General features: G+C 41.4%; 1 protein-coding gene across 3 annotated transcripts in view; it reads right to left on the bottom strand.

Moving 5' to 3' along the window:
• The window catches only part of GOLGA3 (golgin A3), a 31,211-nt gene extending 14,041 nt beyond the window's left edge, over positions 1 to 17,170 (bottom strand). Inside the window, exons 1-12 of one of the 3 annotated variants that reach the window (XM_049805561.1) lie at positions 17,013 to 17,170; positions 14,832 to 15,190; positions 11,133 to 11,414; positions 10,153 to 10,265; positions 8,987 to 9,678; positions 7,633 to 7,744; positions 5,608 to 5,914; positions 4,786 to 4,988; positions 4,285 to 4,422; positions 3,136 to 3,297; positions 1,982 to 2,350; positions 700 to 777 (exon numbers count right to left, since the gene is read on the bottom strand). In XM_049805561.1, the coding sequence (XP_049661518.1) occupies positions 700 to 777; positions 1,982 to 2,350; positions 3,136 to 3,297; positions 4,285 to 4,422; positions 4,786 to 4,988; positions 5,608 to 5,914; positions 7,633 to 7,744; positions 8,987 to 9,678; positions 10,153 to 10,265; positions 11,133 to 11,414; positions 14,832 to 14,964 (2,589 nt within the window). In that variant the 5' untranslated portion in view covers positions 14,965 to 15,190; positions 17,013 to 17,170. The remainder of the gene's footprint in view (positions 1 to 699; positions 778 to 1,981; positions 2,351 to 3,135; positions 3,298 to 4,284; positions 4,423 to 4,785; positions 4,989 to 5,607; positions 5,915 to 7,632; positions 7,745 to 8,986; positions 9,679 to 10,152; positions 10,266 to 11,132; positions 11,415 to 14,831; positions 15,191 to 17,012) is intronic. The other 2 variants (XM_049805563.1, XM_049805564.1) reach the window with 2 other exon arrangements.
• Between the last annotated feature and the right edge of the window lie 766 nt (positions 17,171 to 17,936).

Below are 17,936 nucleotides of genomic sequence, written 5' to 3'. Positions count from 1 at the left end.
AACTGCAGTAATTACATGCCATTCTTTTAAACTAAACTAATTGTAAAAAATTAAGCATCCCATGCACGCAATTAATAACTTTTGCCATGACAAGAGGGCTTAACTGCAACTGACAGTTTAAGCAGCCTTCCCAAACTTAAAGCTAACAAGCTAAAAAAATCTTTTGCATTAGCTCAATAAGCAATCAAGCTGTAAATTTAATGGTGCCACCCTATATGTAAGACACATGTATGTGCAACGCTAATGACATATCAATTTCAAATTAATGTTTCAAAACTGTGTAAATTCAGAATAAAACTAGAAAGTAAGAGGTCTATTGCAATCTAATTACTGAACTAACTATCATTTTTCAAAGCTGCAGGAAAACAATGACACTTCAACATTTTCATGAGTGCTTTTGCAAAAGCAAACCTAGTATCAGCAAACCAGAGAGAGATTTTATATGGTGGATCATTTGGCAAACTCCCTGAAGTCCAATAAAAGCATGAATTAGTTGGTGGATCTGCTTTTATGTTAGTTACAGATAAAATTTTAATTGTACAAAATACAGAAACTGTATAATTATGTCACAAAGTTCTTTGATACAGGAAATTGATTCAAGTGTCCTCACAAAGCCCTCAGAAGTACGTGCCTTCACTGTGGGGGAAAAAAAGTATACTCCTTGGTTTTATCTCTTTGAAATAGTTTGCTTTTGCTTACCTTCTGCTGCAGGAACTGTTCCTTCACTTTTTGAACCTGTTTTTTAAAGCTGGCATTTTCTTGTTGCAGATTTTCTACCTACCAGAGGGAAAAAAAGCAAACACGTTGCTTTACATGCTAAATGTCATACTCTACATTACTTCAAGCAGCGACAGTATCTTTTCCTGGTACCAATTGTCTAATCCAGTGAAGATCCTGTTTCTGACTAGGCATCTCAATGGCATGGTTAGATAACACAACGTTTTATACAGAAATACATTCACACAGGTCACCACATAGTGAGCCCTGTCAACCCTCAGGAATGCATGAAGTGCCCTTATCCTGCCATTAAAGTTTTAGAATGCATCAGTAGCGTACATATGTTGTATCCAGACAGCACCCATTCACACACACGTGACACCAAATGAAGAAACTGGCTGGCTCTTTGAAAGAAAAAAAAAAAAAAAAAATCTCTCTTAAATATACTTCCATAGCTCTTCAATACTTCTATTGGTAATACTATCAAGTCCCATTATCTTCAAAAGAAATCTCTAAAGATAACCAGGAACTCATCATTACCAGGGTTCAATATGAAAGCTCTTGCTATGAAGCTTGGATGCTTGAAAAGATACAGAGCATAGATGACTATAAAACTAAGGTGTGAAAGGAAGAGTCACCATAATTTAAAGCAGCCACAAAAAGAATAAGGATATGAGGATATGCATTGGGCTTGGGCTTGTAAAACAGTTCAGTGACTAGAAAAAAGCCTCAGCTGGTATAGAGCGCTATGCAAAAGCAAAGCCTGGTATATTGTTTCAAGAGAAAAGGCACAATTAAACATACCAAACTACTGCTTAAGGAAGATGTTTGTCCCACAGTGCCACAGAAAAGCAGCATGCTAAAAAATTACGTCCAAAACTGTGATCTGTACTCAAAATTATTGCGTTTTAAAACTGACAGATTTAAAAAGGTAGTGGCTCTTGGAAACCAACAGAACAAGATCAATTAACCTCAGCTTCCCTTCCCATACCACACGAATGAATAAACGCATATAGAGACCAAGGGATAGTAAACTGTAAGCTCACCAATGATGTAACAGGATGTAAAGTGTCAGATAGTCTAACAACAGGGAAAAATGAGAGAATTGATTAAAATATTCCCACTAGCTGAATCTCACAACTACACATGTATACAAACTCACATGTACCAATCTCCTCTTATGTAATTGGCTCTGTTGTGCCATATGTGGCAATACTTCCCTGCAACAGCTATTTTTTATAAGATACTTCTAGGTATTTATTACCTGGCTTGACTTGACTGCCATTTCTTGCCTCAGTTGTTCCAAGATTTCTGATGCTACTTCTGTATCTTCTCCAAGGCGCACCGCTCCTTCATCAAGTTGCTCTTTGCTTGCTTTTGCTGCCTGCAGAGCTACTTCCAAGACAATCTTCTCATTCTGCAAATACTGGATCATGTCATCTTTAGCAGTGGTGTCACTTTGGAACTCTTCTAATCTGGCCTTCAGTTCATCATACTGTGTTTGCAGGTCATCCAGGCACTGCTCTTTGGTGTGCAATGTCTCTTGGGTCAAAGTGAATTGCTTCATTATATCTAGGTGTTCTTGCTGTAAAGATTCAAGCTGCAGATCTCGCTGATGCAAAGTCAACTTGACCTGACAAGAAGTATTTTGAGATTAAATTCATACAAAATGAATGTTATCTTTGCAAATGCACTACAAAAATATTTTAACTAATATTTTAGCTTCTAGGAGAAGGTAGGAGAAGGTGAAACTATTTTTTCACTTTTCTAGGCCACTTCTGTTTGCTCTATTAATTGCACTGATTGCCTTCTGCAGCATCTGTAATCTTACAGGCTAAGCAACGACCAGAATGGCAAACCTAAAACATTCTTAAGTAAGATTCACAGTGTTCTAAATTTTTATTTGAAAAATGCGTCCACAGTACATATACCAGGTAAATTCAGTGTTATTAATGATCATGCCATATAGTTACACGGAATATAATACTGAGCTATCACATACTTCATCTCATTCTAGCCCTTTGTAATATTACAAGGTTAAAGCACACTATAGCAAAGTGCAGATTTATTACACTGTAGTGTATATAATGATATCCTGACTGCCTACCAACTTAGAACATGGATCTATGCTCCTTATCTACACTTGGCATGATCACATAATGAATTCACTAAAAAAGAAAACCCCAACATCTACAAGACAGTAGTTCTTAAATTTCAAAAAATTACTGTTACTGAGATGGTTGAAAAAGAGGGAGCCTTTTCACCTGGGACAGAGTGATATTGATATGGACTTAATTTTTGCAGCTACCTTTCAGGTTTTAAAAAAAGTTTAGCGCTCAGTATCTATTTACTATTGCCTTTTCAGCCAAATAAGTATTTCCCTTGAAACCCTTGGGAAGTTACCTAACAACAGTCTACCTGTTCCAATTCTTGCTCCAATGTTGCTGCAGAATCAGCCATTTTCTGAAGCTGTTCTTTCTCATCCTCAAACTCCTCTAGTTTTCTCTGCAAGTCTTCTTCCACCATGGTTTTAGCCTCCTGGATCTGCATGAAGGCAGCTTCTTGATCTAACATGTCAGCCTGCACAGAAAAAGCAAGGAATCAACTTTCACAATGTCCATGGACAAGGAGGAGGGGTGGGGTGAAAAATAAAATTTAAAAAAAAGAAAAAGGAGGAAGAGAAAAATATAAGTTAGAGAAAATTTCTAGAGAAAAGACACAAGCAAAAATAATTCTGATGTCTGCCTTACACACCTGTATGTCTCTACTGAAGTCACCCATTCATATACTTAAGACACTTTAGAATAACAGTGAATGTCTTGTATACTTGTGACAATCTGAATTCCTCTTAAACAACACCATGTCCTTTCTAAATTGATGAAACAAGACGTAAAGAAAAAGAATCTTTAATAAAATTCAGCTGACTGGAAAAATTCTGAAACAAAAGAGATTCCTTGGATGCTGTAGCTACTCTGTGAAATAGCAATTCCTGTCATTTACACAACCACTATTAGTAACACCGGAGATGCGGTGCTTCCACTAACCTGCTGCTTTACTGCCATTTGAGACTTAGAAGCAGGAATGTCACTGAAATTCAATGGGATTTAAGGTTCTAAGTGCTTTTAAAGTGAGCATACTGCACTTGAGATTTTACCCATCTTTTCTTACTGGAGGGCAGGAAGGACAAACCTGAGCAATTTCACACACTTAAGAAGCACTTTACTGATTTAGTTTAATTTCCAATTAAGTTTTCCCTTGAAAAAGTTCATGAATGGGCAAAGGAGAACATGTACATCCACGTTTAAAATTCAGCTAGCAACAAATACCAGCGCTGAAAATGCAAGTACCTCCTTGGAATGGGAAACATATGGCCTTGCTCCTTCTTACTGTTTGTAATGTCATGCAAATTTATTTGGTCTGAAATATTTACTGTTTTTATAATGCACCATTTGAATCAATTCATAACAATTCACTGTTACTTTGCTGAAATAGCCTTGAGTTTGCAAAACCTAAATAAATACACAACCTAGGCAGAAGGTAATTCATGAAGGCCACCTACAACCGTACCTCAATATTTTGCAGCTGTGCTGCAATACGTTCCTTTTCTTTAATGGATCTGTGCTGGGTTTCAGTCAGCTGCTGAGACAGTGCCACATTCTCTAGTTTGAGATGTTCCAACATACCTGCTTGAGTCATTTGCCCAGCCTAAAGTAGGAGGGAGGGGGAAACCACAGATTAATACAGTCAAAATTTGGCCAACAAATTTAAGCATTTCAGAAAAAAAACCAATCACATTGAATCTATCTGTGCCTTATCTCAGCTACTACTTTCATGGCACTGCAGATCTTCATCCACAGAAGGCAGGTGCTTTGGTTTAAATTTATGGCCCAGCATTAACATGAACTAACGCCTCATGATGAAAACCATTCCCCCTTACTCTCCACATGAAAAATATATAAATGAGACAGGCTCCCTCATCTGAGCTCATAAACGATGTCCTCTGGATAAAACTAACATTAAAAAAAGAACAGATTCTCAGTCCTCCCATATGGAATTAAATCATAATACCTGTATATTGGCCATCTCACTCTGCAGCCTGACACGGGCCTCCTGTGCTAGGACAAGCTGCTGCTGGTACCACTGCCGCACATTTTGGAGTGATGAGATTTCTGTTTCGGACGCCTTTAGCTTATTGGTCAGTGTGGTCCGTTCCAACTGCACCTTCTGAAGTTGGTTCTGTAAGGAAGCCAACTGCTGTCGCAGATCATGAACTAGAAAAAGAAAAATAAAGAACTTAGACTAGCGCACTCCATTGTTCTATTTTTATGCACACATTTTCAAGGATTATTGCTATATTCATAGCTTTTTCTTTTTTTTCTTCTTTCTTCATGAACAAAAACATATATGCCTAATTACATAAAAACTGGCTTTTCCTGCAAAAGCGAGGGGAAGTGCTAGAATCCAAAGTAACAGGTCATAAGCAGAATAAAATTAAAATAAATGAATCACTTCTATAAGCATTCATAGTTCCTTAGAGATAGAAAATATGAACAAATTAAAAATCACAAAGCAGGTGCCCTGACATGTAGAGTCATCATCAGAAACCAATATTTGTACAATTTTCTAAAAACCATTAGTTCACTGTCAAACAGTTACTAGACTAAATATTTATGTCTCCGTCTCCAAGCTGACAGTGGCAGTTTGCGAATTGTGGCACTTCTGTGACACAAAATAAAAAACAATAATCTTAAAATTCAGACCATTTTATTAGTTTGACATAAATTAAACACGAATTAAAAATCCTTCTTCTTCCTGGACTTCAGAATTACGTTGAAACAAAATGATTTATGGAATAACGAATTTTAAAGATTGACATTTACATCATCCCACCTGTGCTGTCTCTGGTGAGAACATTCTTTTGCATATCTTCAACCTTCAGCAGGAGTCTTTGGTACTGCTCCTCTGCTAACTGCAAATCATTATTTGAAGAAGCCAAACTAGCATTCTTTGCTTCCAAGGTATTTTGCAGGTCAGCCATTGCTCGTTCCAGGTCCCAGCAAGACTGCTTTAATGTGGCCACTTCTGAGCTCAAAGATTCCTGCTTCTGCTGGCTGTTTTGGCTGTGCTCCATCTGCGCCTGAAGCGTCATGTTCAAAGCTGCAAGTTGGGCTTGCAGCTCAGTCTTCTCTTTGAGAGCCTGAATGCATCCAGAAAATCAAAATACAGAAGTCTTAAGAGAAAATACATTAATGGCTGAGTAAAGAAGATGCCCAGCAAAATGCCTTTGCTAAAGCAAAGACCAGTGGCTTGTAAAAAATTCTTTTTTAAAGTGACATCTCACCTAGCAGGTATTTCAAATAGTCAAAGAAAATACAGAGGAAAGCACAGACAAGACGTATAGCATTATATGTCAGTAACCATATCAGGATTTTTAATAGAACACGTTTCCATACTTTAAGGAGGAATGCTTTCTATTATATGTCTTATCAATATAAAGAGAAAATTCAGCTATATAGACACTACTAGCATTACTCTGCATTTATCATCTCACTTTCAAAAAAGAAAACAATTTTTTTTTTTTTTAAAGCCTTTGAAGACTTTGCTAACTTTATATGTATCGTCTTAAGCATCTGTATTAGGTTTGCATGGCAACGTTTTGGTAGCAGAGAGGCTACAGGAGTGGCTTCTGAGAGAAGCTGCTAGAAACTTCCCCTATGTCCAAGAAAGCCAGTGCCAGCTAGCTCAAAGGTGGACCTGCCACTGGCCAAGGCCGAGCCCATCAGCGACAGTGGTAGTGCCTCTAGGAGAACATATTTAAAAAAAAACCCACCAAACAACAACAAACCTGCGGAAGAACAACAGTAGAAAGAGAAGTGAGAATATGTGAGAAACAACCCTGCAGATGCCAAGGTCAGTGAAGAAGGAGGGGGAGGAGATGCTCCAGGCGCCGGAGCAGAGATTCCCCTGCAGCCCGTGGGGAAGACCATGGTGAGGCAGGCTGTCCCCCTGCAGCCCATGGAGGTCCATGGTGGAGCAGATCTCCACCTGCAGCCCGGGGAGGACCCCACGCTGGAGCAGGTGGGTGCCTGAAGGAGGCTGTGACCCCATGGGAAGCCTGTGCTGGAGCAGGCTCCTGGCAGGACCTGTGGCCCCGTGGAAAGAGGAGCCCACACTGGAGCAGGTTTTCTGGCAGGACTTGTGACTCCACGGGGGACCCACGCTGGAGCAGTCTGTGCCTGAAGGACTGCAGCCTGTGGAAGGGACCCACACTGGAGCAATTCATGAAGAACTGTAGCCCATGGGAAGGACCCACGTTGGAGAAGTTCATGGAGGACTGTCTCCCATGGCAGGGACCCCACGCTGGAGGAGGGGAAGAGTGCGAGGAGTCCTGCTCCTGAGGAGGAAGGAGCGGCAGAGACGTGTGATGAACTGACCCCAACCCCCATTCCCCGTCCCCCTGCGCAACTCAGGGGGAGGAGGTAGAGAATTTGGGAGTAAAGTTAAGCCCGGGAAGAAGGGAGGGGTGGGGGGAAAGCGTTTTAAGATTTGGTTTTATTTTCTCATTATCTTATTCTGATTTGATTGGTAATAAATTAAATTAATTTTCCCCAAGTGCACTCTGTTTTGCCCATGACGGTAATCAGTGAGTGATCTCTCCCTGTACTCATCTTGACACACAAGCCTTTCGCTATATTTTCTCTCCCCTGTCCAGCTCAAGTGGGGGGTGATGGAGCAGCTTTGGTGGGCACTTGGCATCCAGCCAGCATCAACCCACCACAGCATCCTTGTAAAGTACCTTATTCAACAATGTTTTTACAAAACACAATTCCCACAAGTAATGAGTAGGAGGCTCTTGAAAATTAATTAACATATTAATATAATTTGCTAAATACAGAAATTCAAATTCATTTCTACCTGATTAGCTTCTAGTGAGAGTGCTTCTAGTTGCCCTTCAAGTCTCATCTTCTCCTTCAGAACCTGCAACATTTCGTCATGAGTTCCTGCGATAGAGCTTTCCATAGAAACACTGGGGACAGAGACAGCATATACACAGTTAAAGGGTTAGAATACAACACTCATCTAGTAGAAGAAAAGTGAAGCTGAAATTAAGAGGTACTCAGACTTCATGTGTGACCTCGAATTTAGGACGTTTTTTCTGGCTTTATGATGGGTCCAGAACACAGTGAAACAGCCTTCATTACCATCTAAAGAGATAAAGACATTATATTCATCCTAAGGTTTTATACGTTAGTCTCCTATATTTGCAGCAACTAGAATCTGGTGTGGCCCCCATATATTTGTTATTTTACAGAAGTGTAATGGTTGATTTCATTGTATTCTGTATCTGCATATCCCATTATAAGCAGACAAATGGACATAATGGGAGCACAAAACCTCCACAACTATTGTCCCCAGTTGTATGCTTTAATGTGAAAGTGCCTGAGAAATACCAACAGCTGCTACAAAAGAAGGAAGAACAGGTATCTGGTCTAAAGGATTCCTTGCGCTCCCCTTCCCTGATGTACAGCCAAAGAGTCTAGAGAGAAAGATCTCTCTCTTGTTACTGTAAGAATTCAGTCTAAGCTGGAATAATTGTAGACAGCTGGTTTTACCTTAACATCTCAGGGCATTACACTTTATTCCAATGAAGAAGAAGAAAAAAAAAAGGTAATTTCAAAATTAGCACGTATACAACAGGCATCTGCAAACAACTGATAAAACACACAACTGCATTGTTAAGGGCTTCACCAGTCATCCACTTGCTTGCTGACTCACAGTTTAATACCGTGAGACTAAGTAAATCTCATTCTAAAGGACTGAAGAGGATAAGAGTATCTAGGACAAGACTCTTGGCATTTCATAACTATTTGAGGTCTGAAAGCTACATGTGTGGATCAGGAAGAGGATGATAATAAATATCACTGAGTCAGCTAAGTCTATACTTTTAGACTTTAAAGACAAATGCCACACCAGTGATTCAGCGAATGAGTGCCTGCTTCGCAAGTAAATACAGGTAGAAGCAACTGCTAGCAGTACGTAAGACACAGTCAGTGGCAAAAATATCTTTCTCTAAAGATATACTTAGTAAATAGGTACTCAAGTGAAGTGACCTTTCAGTTTCTTTTAGAATCTGTAAGTTAACAACAGATTTGATGACAATGAATGTAAGTTAAAACTGGATTCAAAGTTAGTAGAAGAGAAATAGGCTGCCTATTCCAAGAAAGTATAATGGCCAATAATGGCCTCACCGTACAGTGATCTTTCTTACCTGCTAGAAATACTGTCTCTCCTACTCCGTACTTCCCCATTAACTTCTTGCTCTTGGGCTTGATGCTCCACTGCTGCAGCCTGTAGCACCTCACTGATGGAAGGAAACTGCCCCATTGCATCAGGATGTATCTTCTGACCATTTATTGTATACGGAATACCCTGTTTGCCTTCTGCATTCTGTAAACTGTTATACAGTCCTTTTCCTGACACACTGCTGTAGGTAGAGCTGTCACTCTCGTTTCCATCCAGCCTCATTCCCACTTCACTCCCATCAATCTCTGAAACACTATCACCTGCCAAGGAGGAATTCTCTATTCGATCATCCGTGTCAGAGGGTAGACTTATCTCAGAAACAACTGATGTTGGACCACTTCTGCTTTGCTTCAGAGTCCCACCAGATAAATCAGTAGCCACAAAATTCCTAGTAGTGTCTCTAGAGCCAGAGTCTTCAGTTCTGTAGTCAGCCAAGGACCGGATCTTACTGGGCTTAGATTTTGAACTTCTTCTCTCTTTTGAGGATGCTGGAAGTCCCAAGCTACCCAGTTTTGGCCCCCTGGGGACACTGGTCCGCAAAAAGGAGTATTCTTTTGTCATTGCTACAGTGCTAGCTCTTGGCAAGATTTCTGGATTTAACATCAGCTCAGGATCTAGGGTGCTGGAGGGCCTGTTTTTGGATGTAGACTGATTTGACTAAAAGAAGCAAAGAGTCAACAATAAATTCCAGCATGTTACATTTGAACTAGCATCAAAGACTTGTTTTGCTGTAGAACTTAATACGTAAAGCTCTACACTTTTACGTTAATATTTAAGTGTATACATCATTTCATAAACAAGGTAAATTACATCAGCAATCAGCCCTATCAAGGCTCAGTACACGCATTTTGAAAATGTTCAAGGTAGACTCCAAAAGCTAACTTAAAAATATAGGAAAATTTGTGTTTGCTTTCCCCCCGCCACTTAAGAAGCACAAAACAGTATGTTACTGATGAGGTAACAGAGAACCAAATGTTGCATGTCCAGAAGAAAAAAAATGCTTTCTCAGATTTGAGAAAACTAATGAACTTTTAAAGCAGAGAAAACAGTAATTTAGAGCACAGAAAGGATAAAGTTTTTAAGCTTCTCAACAACACACTGAATCTAGAAGGTCTGTTGTGTAGTACTCACTCTTTCTTGATGTCTCTTCACTCTGTATTGTTTGAGCTGTTCTTCTAGGCGCCTTCTTGCTTGAAGTCTTATTTGTTCTTCTTTCTCCAATGGGAGTGAAGACTCTACTGAGCCTGTAAGTGAAAGGTATCTTTACAGTCAAACAGAAAACTCCAACACAGGCAAATCTGATGCAAAAGAAAAAAAGCCCCTTCTACCATCAGCAACATGCTTCATGCTTAAGCAAGGAATGCAAGGAAAGCCCATTTGCATGCACCTCAGAATACCCTCTTTTAATATATCCTTGTGTAAGCATTGATAAAGCCTGTGTATTTCCATCGCTCAGTATGCAGATGCTGTAGTTCCTCCACATATACGTGACAAGAGATTATACAGCACAAACAAAACTATTGCTGTCATTTAATCTCACCTGTCCTGCGCTTCTGACAGTACTGGAATTCTAAAGCTAAGCATGACCTAGGTAGTCCACTCATTCCCTACAGGTCAGAGAAAGATGTTCCCTAGATAAATTTTCTTACTTTTTGTTAACTCCCATTTAATCTTTCCTGTAGTAAGGCTTTTTAAAAACATTATTTCAGAGAACTCCTGCAGCATTAGGCACCTTACTATAAAGGCTTCCCCCTTCTCTCCCCCCTTTATTACTTAGCTTAAAATCACCTAGTTCTGCTGTTCTGTCTTTTTTTTTTTTTAATGTCACCTGTTACTCACAATTATCAAGAAGATTAGAATAGCTGCAGCCCCAGAAAGCACAATTCCCCTCCAGCGCAAGAACAATTTTTAAAAGCTAAGGCACGTGCCTTAGCTGCAGCAGGGGGTAGTTTACTGAAAGAAAATGAATTGTAGATCAAAGTAAAAGCTTACTGCAAAACCAAAGTTTAGTCCAAGCTTAAATGATGTTATAGGATTCTAGAGCCAGGCTCAGAGTAAAAAGCTTTATGCAGCAAGAGAAAGCAGGGGCGCCACCGTAAACAGATGCTTACACAATTCAGTTTCTTGCATGGGAAGACTTAGTTTGAGAGACTGCAAAGCTTCTTTTCTAAGAACTATGCCCTCAGCTCTAGTTCCCTGAGACTTCCTTAGGCTGTCATGGAAACCAGTCACACCTGGGGACGACTCTTGACCCTGCACACTGCTGGTAGGGTCAAAAGACACAGGAGAGTCGGGGAAGAGCGACTCTGGCCCATTCTGGCAGGCATCCACTTTGCTGTTTATCTCCAGACTTCCCTCTTCATTTGGCACTTCGTTGATGTTAATACTGGTAGCTGGAAAAGAAAGTTTCACTGAGCTACACTTTAAGCCACCCCATTTATCGTCACACCTCCACCCAAACACCATGCTACCACTACTGCCTTTAGACTGTAAGAATATGGAAATTGCTAATGACAGTAACTGGCAGGAGGAATTTTATAAAGGACTTTCAATTCTTCATTTAAAAAGACCAGAACAAGTACCTTTCATTTGCTTTACTACGTTGCCTTCAAGCAGGACCTCAAAAGTGATCATAAATTATCTTTAAAACCTCACACGGGTTTTTAAATCTTGTTAGGTTTAGAAGCATGAAACACCAAGTCTAAGTAATGTGATCTGTGTCACACCGAGTGGCAACCTGCTACAAATAAGACTCAGCAACTGCGGGCCTGTGCTGAATGATTCAGCTATTTAGTATGCTGCTGGGCACTGGGGAGAAAGCATCCACCATCCTGACTTCCAGCCTGGGCCAAATAGAGCTTCTCAATTTTAAACCATGTTTAAATTTTTTTCAAATAGGATGTCTTCATCAAACATACGTTAGCAAAACTCACATGTATCAAAATAATAAATGTACCAATTAGAAAGCAATTCAAGAACAACTTTAATACTAACTTTATCCCCACTTACTAATATTGGATTTTTCTTTTCCATCAGGAAAAATGCATCTTCAAAACCAGTTCAACACTTCACAGGTTTGTATTTTGGATTTCTCACACATTTCTACTTCACTCAGCTGGGGACTACTTACATTTGTGAAACTGCTGTTGCACCAAAACTATGTATCTAACTTTAAAGGCATTATTATAGATCTCAGATGAGCAAGGTACTGAAATAGCCACTGTCTCTCTGTTCATTCCTACACCCTGTATCACTGGAGTGATTGGAACCCACTGGAATAATAGGTAAGATTTCATTATTTTTTCATAAAGATGTTTAAAAATACTTAACATTTATGATCACAAAGTATTTGCAAGTGGAAAAAACAAGTCTCCTCTTTCTATTTTTTTCCTCCTCTCAGAGCTACAGACTTGAATAAGCAGTTTGTGGGTTTTTTTTAAAGTCTGCTCAAAGAAGATGTGGGAGGAAAGAAAAAAAATCAAACCAACCAGAACCGAGAAACAGTTCCTCCCAAAACTAAGTGTTTCTAAGATTCATATGCAGAAATACCCTGTAGCCAGGAAGTTGATTACGACAATTCAATAAAACTTTAATTATTGATTTAGATCAGCCCATTAACATATTGCTATTAAACTTTCCCCCCCAATATAATGAATCACTACAAACTTCTGAAAGCAAAACAATTCAAAAATAAAGCTATTATCCTTCATGTATGTGGTGAACATTAAAGTGCACCCTGAAATTAAATAAGCCATATGGGAAAAAGTTACAGGTAGGAAGATAGGAGGTTTTAATTGTCTTCCCTTTTGTTATTGAAGAAAGCAAAAGGCTTCCTTTTAAGTGCAGTCAAATTTCACTTCAGAGTATTTTAAAGAGGAACAGATAAATTTCCACCCCTAACCATTTGTTCCCACCTCTGCAGTGCATCTTCCCTTAAGCCAGCACAGATGCTTGGTACAGTGAACCAGAGGAAACTGAATGTGGGTAAAAATAAAAAGCTTTCAGCCCTAGGTTGCCAAAACCCGTCAGCTCTCTAAGATTTGAATTAAAACACTTTTGAGTACCTTATTGGTCACACAGAGAACATTTTCAGGCCATTTTAGCCTGAATCAGTTCCTCATGTGGTCACAAAAACACTTGCAGGCACAATGAAGGGATGGGTGCAACAAGGATGCAAAGGAGAACAGAGGACAGGACTGCTTTTTTAATGACTAACCAACCTAAGTCAGAGTTTAAGGCATTTTAAAACTAAAAGATTGTCAAAACTAAATTTAAAAGAGAAGTCAGTGCTAAGAATAGCCACAAGAAGCCAAAACTAAGGGGAAACCTTGCACATTCAGCAATATTGTTTCTGCCCATCTTTCAGAAACTGCAGCTATTACTGCATCAGGTTTATAATTTATTTACATTTTTATCTTCACAGCTGTGAGTGGTATACATATACAGAATAGATGCTGAAGCAAAATTCTGGAGGAATGGTTTCCTGGCAACTTCCTGAGACCATGAGACACTCGGAACTTAAATGCTGCCTTGAACGAAAGTAATTTAATTGCAGTAGTGTCAACACAACTGCGGTCTTTTTGGAACAGTGGGGGAGGAAATGCAATTAGATTGAAAACAGTAGAAAGACACACTACCTATTTGTAAGCCACAATTCAATTGTTTGCACAATGTCCAACACAGGAGAAGACAGGAATGCGTGATCTCCAACTTCATAAAATATGAATGAATCATCATATAACTACACTCTGCCAGTCTGCTAATGGGCAGTGCAAGAAACGTAAATAAAGTCTCAGGCCTCCACTTTCTTGCCCATGACAAGATGGCAAATCTACAGTACGAGGAGGGCAGAAGGCTAACAACTTCACCACATGATCACCTCCTTTTACATGAGTAACCTGCACACTTTTGTGTATTTATGCAGCCACAACATATACACCCCCTCCACCCATTTACCACCACATCCTTATATACCAACATGTCCTTAGATAACTGTAGTGGAAACATGGAGATTTCAATTCAATACAAGGAAAAGATTTTCACAACAAAAGCAGTTAAATACTGGAATGGGTATGGAGGTTATTGAACCTTCCTCTCGGGAGATTTTCAGAATTCAACAGGACAAGGCCCTGAGCAACCTGATCTATCTTCAAAGCTAGGTCTGCTCTGTGCTTGAGGTTGGACTAGATGACCCACAGAGGTCCCTTCCAATGTAAGTTTGATTCTATAATCTACTCAGATCAGCACTCTCCTAAGTTTCTTGTAAACAGCTGCACAATTATTTTGTTATAGAGCTTGTCTACATATAAAAGGTATTTTGAGATAATTTGGGGAGTACATGCCTGCATGTCTCTTCCATAAATGGAAGTTTAGAGAGACTTTTTGAGTACATTTTGATTTTTGCCTAATCAATTTATTTGGAAAGTTTCTTTTGCCAGAATAAAGTACTCCAGTCATGAGCTTACTCCACAACAATCATTTCAGAACTATTAGTTCTAGTGAATTTCAGGTATATACTCTTGGAAACAGTATCAGAAGACAGAGTAACACCCTGAGCAGCACATACTTAACTGATAGCCAATAGTACTTAATAGTTCGGTTTTGTTTTGAAAGAATAAGTTTTAAAACAAAAGACAGTTTTGTCATACACAGAGCAACAGCCTTCAGCAAGCTTGCTTAAAACTGCTGTACAAGAAATTCCTGAAATCAAGGAAGAAAGTCCTTCAGCATCACCTGAACAACAAAATAGGTAGCTGCAGAGAAGCCTGGGTAAGACTAGGAAATTATTTGGTGTGTATGAAGTAACTTACTGTTAATTTCATCTGTTGTAACTGGCAAATCTGACTTGGCTTTACAATCCAAAAGTTCTTCAGAGCTGTTACGGCCCCCATTATTGCTTCTGTTCTCCAAGTGAACGTCCTGCTGGACAGACGAGGAGTCCATGGTAAAAATTATCCAGATCCTGGGAAAGTGTTTCCTCCAAATAATTTGCCACCAAGTGAACTACCAAGTCCTGTTTCTCTCCATCAGCAACAACAGCATCAAGATGTTACGCAGGAGCACAGTTCTGAGCTTTACAGCTGTTGGTGTGCAGCAGGCAGCTGATAATTCCAGGAGATCATGAAAACAGCTCACAGCCGAAGTTGTAATCACCAAGGAGCTGCATCCTCTAGAAACAAAATGTAGTAAATTTACAAACATTTCTTACACAGCTTTGAAAATATGAGTTAAAAAGCAAGTAGTGCTCACAGATTACCCATCTGCCCAACTTCAACACACAGTACCAGGACATGGGGTAATAATAGAGACAATGAAATACAACCAAGTATCCAGCTTTTGTGATTACGTGATCTATTTAACAGCTTTTTTTACTACAACTTTTTTTTTTTAGTAGCACTGATACACCAGCATAATGACACAACAAGATAATATTCAGTGAGACAACTGATTTAAGATCACTGTCCCTTTCAATGGAAATGCCTTTTTGGCCTCTACTTTAATAACTTTAGTTAGAACGCAGTATGGAATTCAGATTTACTTTAATTTTTTTTAAATTAAATTACATCACTACTGTTTACTTCTGCAGAACAACCAGTATGTATCACTGTACAGAGTCTGACCTACTAATTACAGCACGTGTTGGCAGTCAGAATGTGGCCTGGACTTGCAGTTCAGCACTGTCTTCTCCTATGGCGAGTTGAGAGGAGGATTTCCGAACACAGTTTATAGAATTTGCAAATGACTCTCCAGGCATTCAGATCTTACCTCTGGGTATAGACCCAGTCAACTAATACAATCTGACAGAAGCTGTTGTACATAGTCACTTCAAATATTTAAATTTTGTTCAAATAGTTACTGACAGCTGAATTCAGATTACAAAGTGCTATGGCTCCTATCTACTAAAGAAACATAAGAAATCCCCAGTTAAAAAACAAGCAGGGGTTGTGGGGAGAACATTGAGTCAGGGATATTTTACTTGCATTTTTACAGGAACACAAACATTTTGAGCAACATTCCTTTCATATCTCCTGATAGCACTTGTGCAACTCCTACTGTACCAAACTGCCCTGGTCAGCCAGCAACACCACCAGTCATCTCCAAAACATTTCTGAAGCTGCTAACAGCTCAGGACACACACAGGACTAGACAATTATGTAGGTGACCCTTACGTAGGCGAGCTGTGAAGAAGCCAGAAACCTGGAGCACATTTCTAAGAGAGAAACCTCCACCAAACAGAGATTAATACCTCCGCTGTGATTTGCTATTGATTTAAAAAGCTTTTCTGTATAATAAAGCTTACCATAAAACTTCTGGAAGAACGGCCATTGTACAGCAAATAGATATTATATGACAAGGCGCAGAGGAATTACAGACAAAAGGCAAGTACAGTTTAGACTGCTTACACCTCGGCAAAATCCAGCCAACATTAGATGGTTTGTTAGCCTTGTGATAAAACACCTTTTAATAATCAGGGTCACGAAGAACAGCTTTCTCCTGTGCAATGCATCTCCACATATTAAAGGTGACAGTATTTTGGCTTCAAGACACTACTGTACCTCTGTGTTGAGCACAGGCAGACACACACACACACACAGAGGTGTACGCACGCCACAGGAACCCAGCAGTAACCTCACAGGGAAAACAACTGTAGGAAAACAACCGGTTTTGCTTAAAACACCGGTAAGCAGGCGGGCAAAAAGACTGGGGAGCCGCCCGGACAGGCGCGCCCGAGGGGTCCCCGGGCAGGGGACACCTCCCTGGGGCACCGGCAGAGGCACCCGGCGGCCCGGGGCCGCAGCCCACCAAGCCGGGCCGGGCCGGGCCGGTCAGCTCCCCGCACCCCGGCAGGCCGCGGGGAGGGACGGCAGCCGCGATCGCGCCCCCCCCCCCCCAGCCTCAAGCGGCGCCCGGCCGCCCCCAGCCATCCCCCGGCGGGCGCCGCCGCCTCACGCCGCCCCACCGCCACCCTTCCCGGGGAGACCCCCGCAGACCTGGGGCCGCCCAGCCTGGCGCCCGGCTCCTGCCCGAGACGTGGCGCTGGCGTCCGCCGGGAAGGGGAGGGCGCGGCGGTGCAACGTGGTTCTCCCTCCCCCGCCAGCCGGGCGCCGCCGCTGAGGGCCGGGCCGGGCCGGGCCGGACCCGGCGCGGCCTTCCTCCGTCACGCCGCCCCCGCACAGCCGGGCCCCGGCGTCCCTCGGCGAGGAACCGCGGCGGGCTAGGCGCAGCCGGGGAGGCGGCCGGTGCCGCCAGGCCCGCTGGAGAGGCGGCGGCTTTTCCAGACGGACTCTTCCGGGAGCGGAGGGAGGAGGAGCGGCGTTACCGGCCGGCCCCGCCCGCCCTGGCCGGGCTTCCCTCCGCGCCGGCCCGGGGCCCTGCCGCGGGGGCCGGCAGGAGCGGCGAGGCCTTGTCTCCCCTGAGGAGGACTTACCGGCTCCCTCCGGCCTCCGTGAAGGACCCCGAGGCCAGCAGCCGACTTGCGTAAATTAAAATGAAACCTGTGCATAAATTAAAAATGAAATCTGTGTAGGAAAGCGACGCGCCCCTCGCAGCCTTCGTTTTCTGGATCATGCACGTTCCTGCAGTAGCGTTACCATTTACTGGATTAGAGTCAGGGGAATTCAATGACATGGCCTGTTAATTTCATGTTTCCAGCATTCCTGATGGCCCTTTCCACAGAAATCAATCCTTAGAGTTTTCAGCATCTTCCACTGGGCACCCCAGAAGTCCTCTGGGGTACTGGGAACTGGTGCATCGGAGTGGTATTTCACCCAACTGAAATACCTCCTACACTTAACGGTGGTGGGGTTTGCTTTTCTAGATTTTTTTCCATTAGCGTAGTAGCTTATCTCGTTACACTGGGATTATTTGGGGGTTGCTGGAGAGTTCATTGGTTGGGCAGATTTTTGTCCTAACCT

Source organism: Accipiter gentilis, chromosome 7, assembly GCF_929443795.1.
Source record: "Accipiter gentilis chromosome 7, bAccGen1.1, whole genome shotgun sequence".
Lineage (NCBI taxonomy): Eukaryota > Metazoa > Chordata > Aves > Accipitriformes > Accipitridae > Astur > Astur gentilis.
Note: the sequence above shows the minus strand (reverse complement) of the source record. Positions and strands in the feature narration are given on the sequence as shown.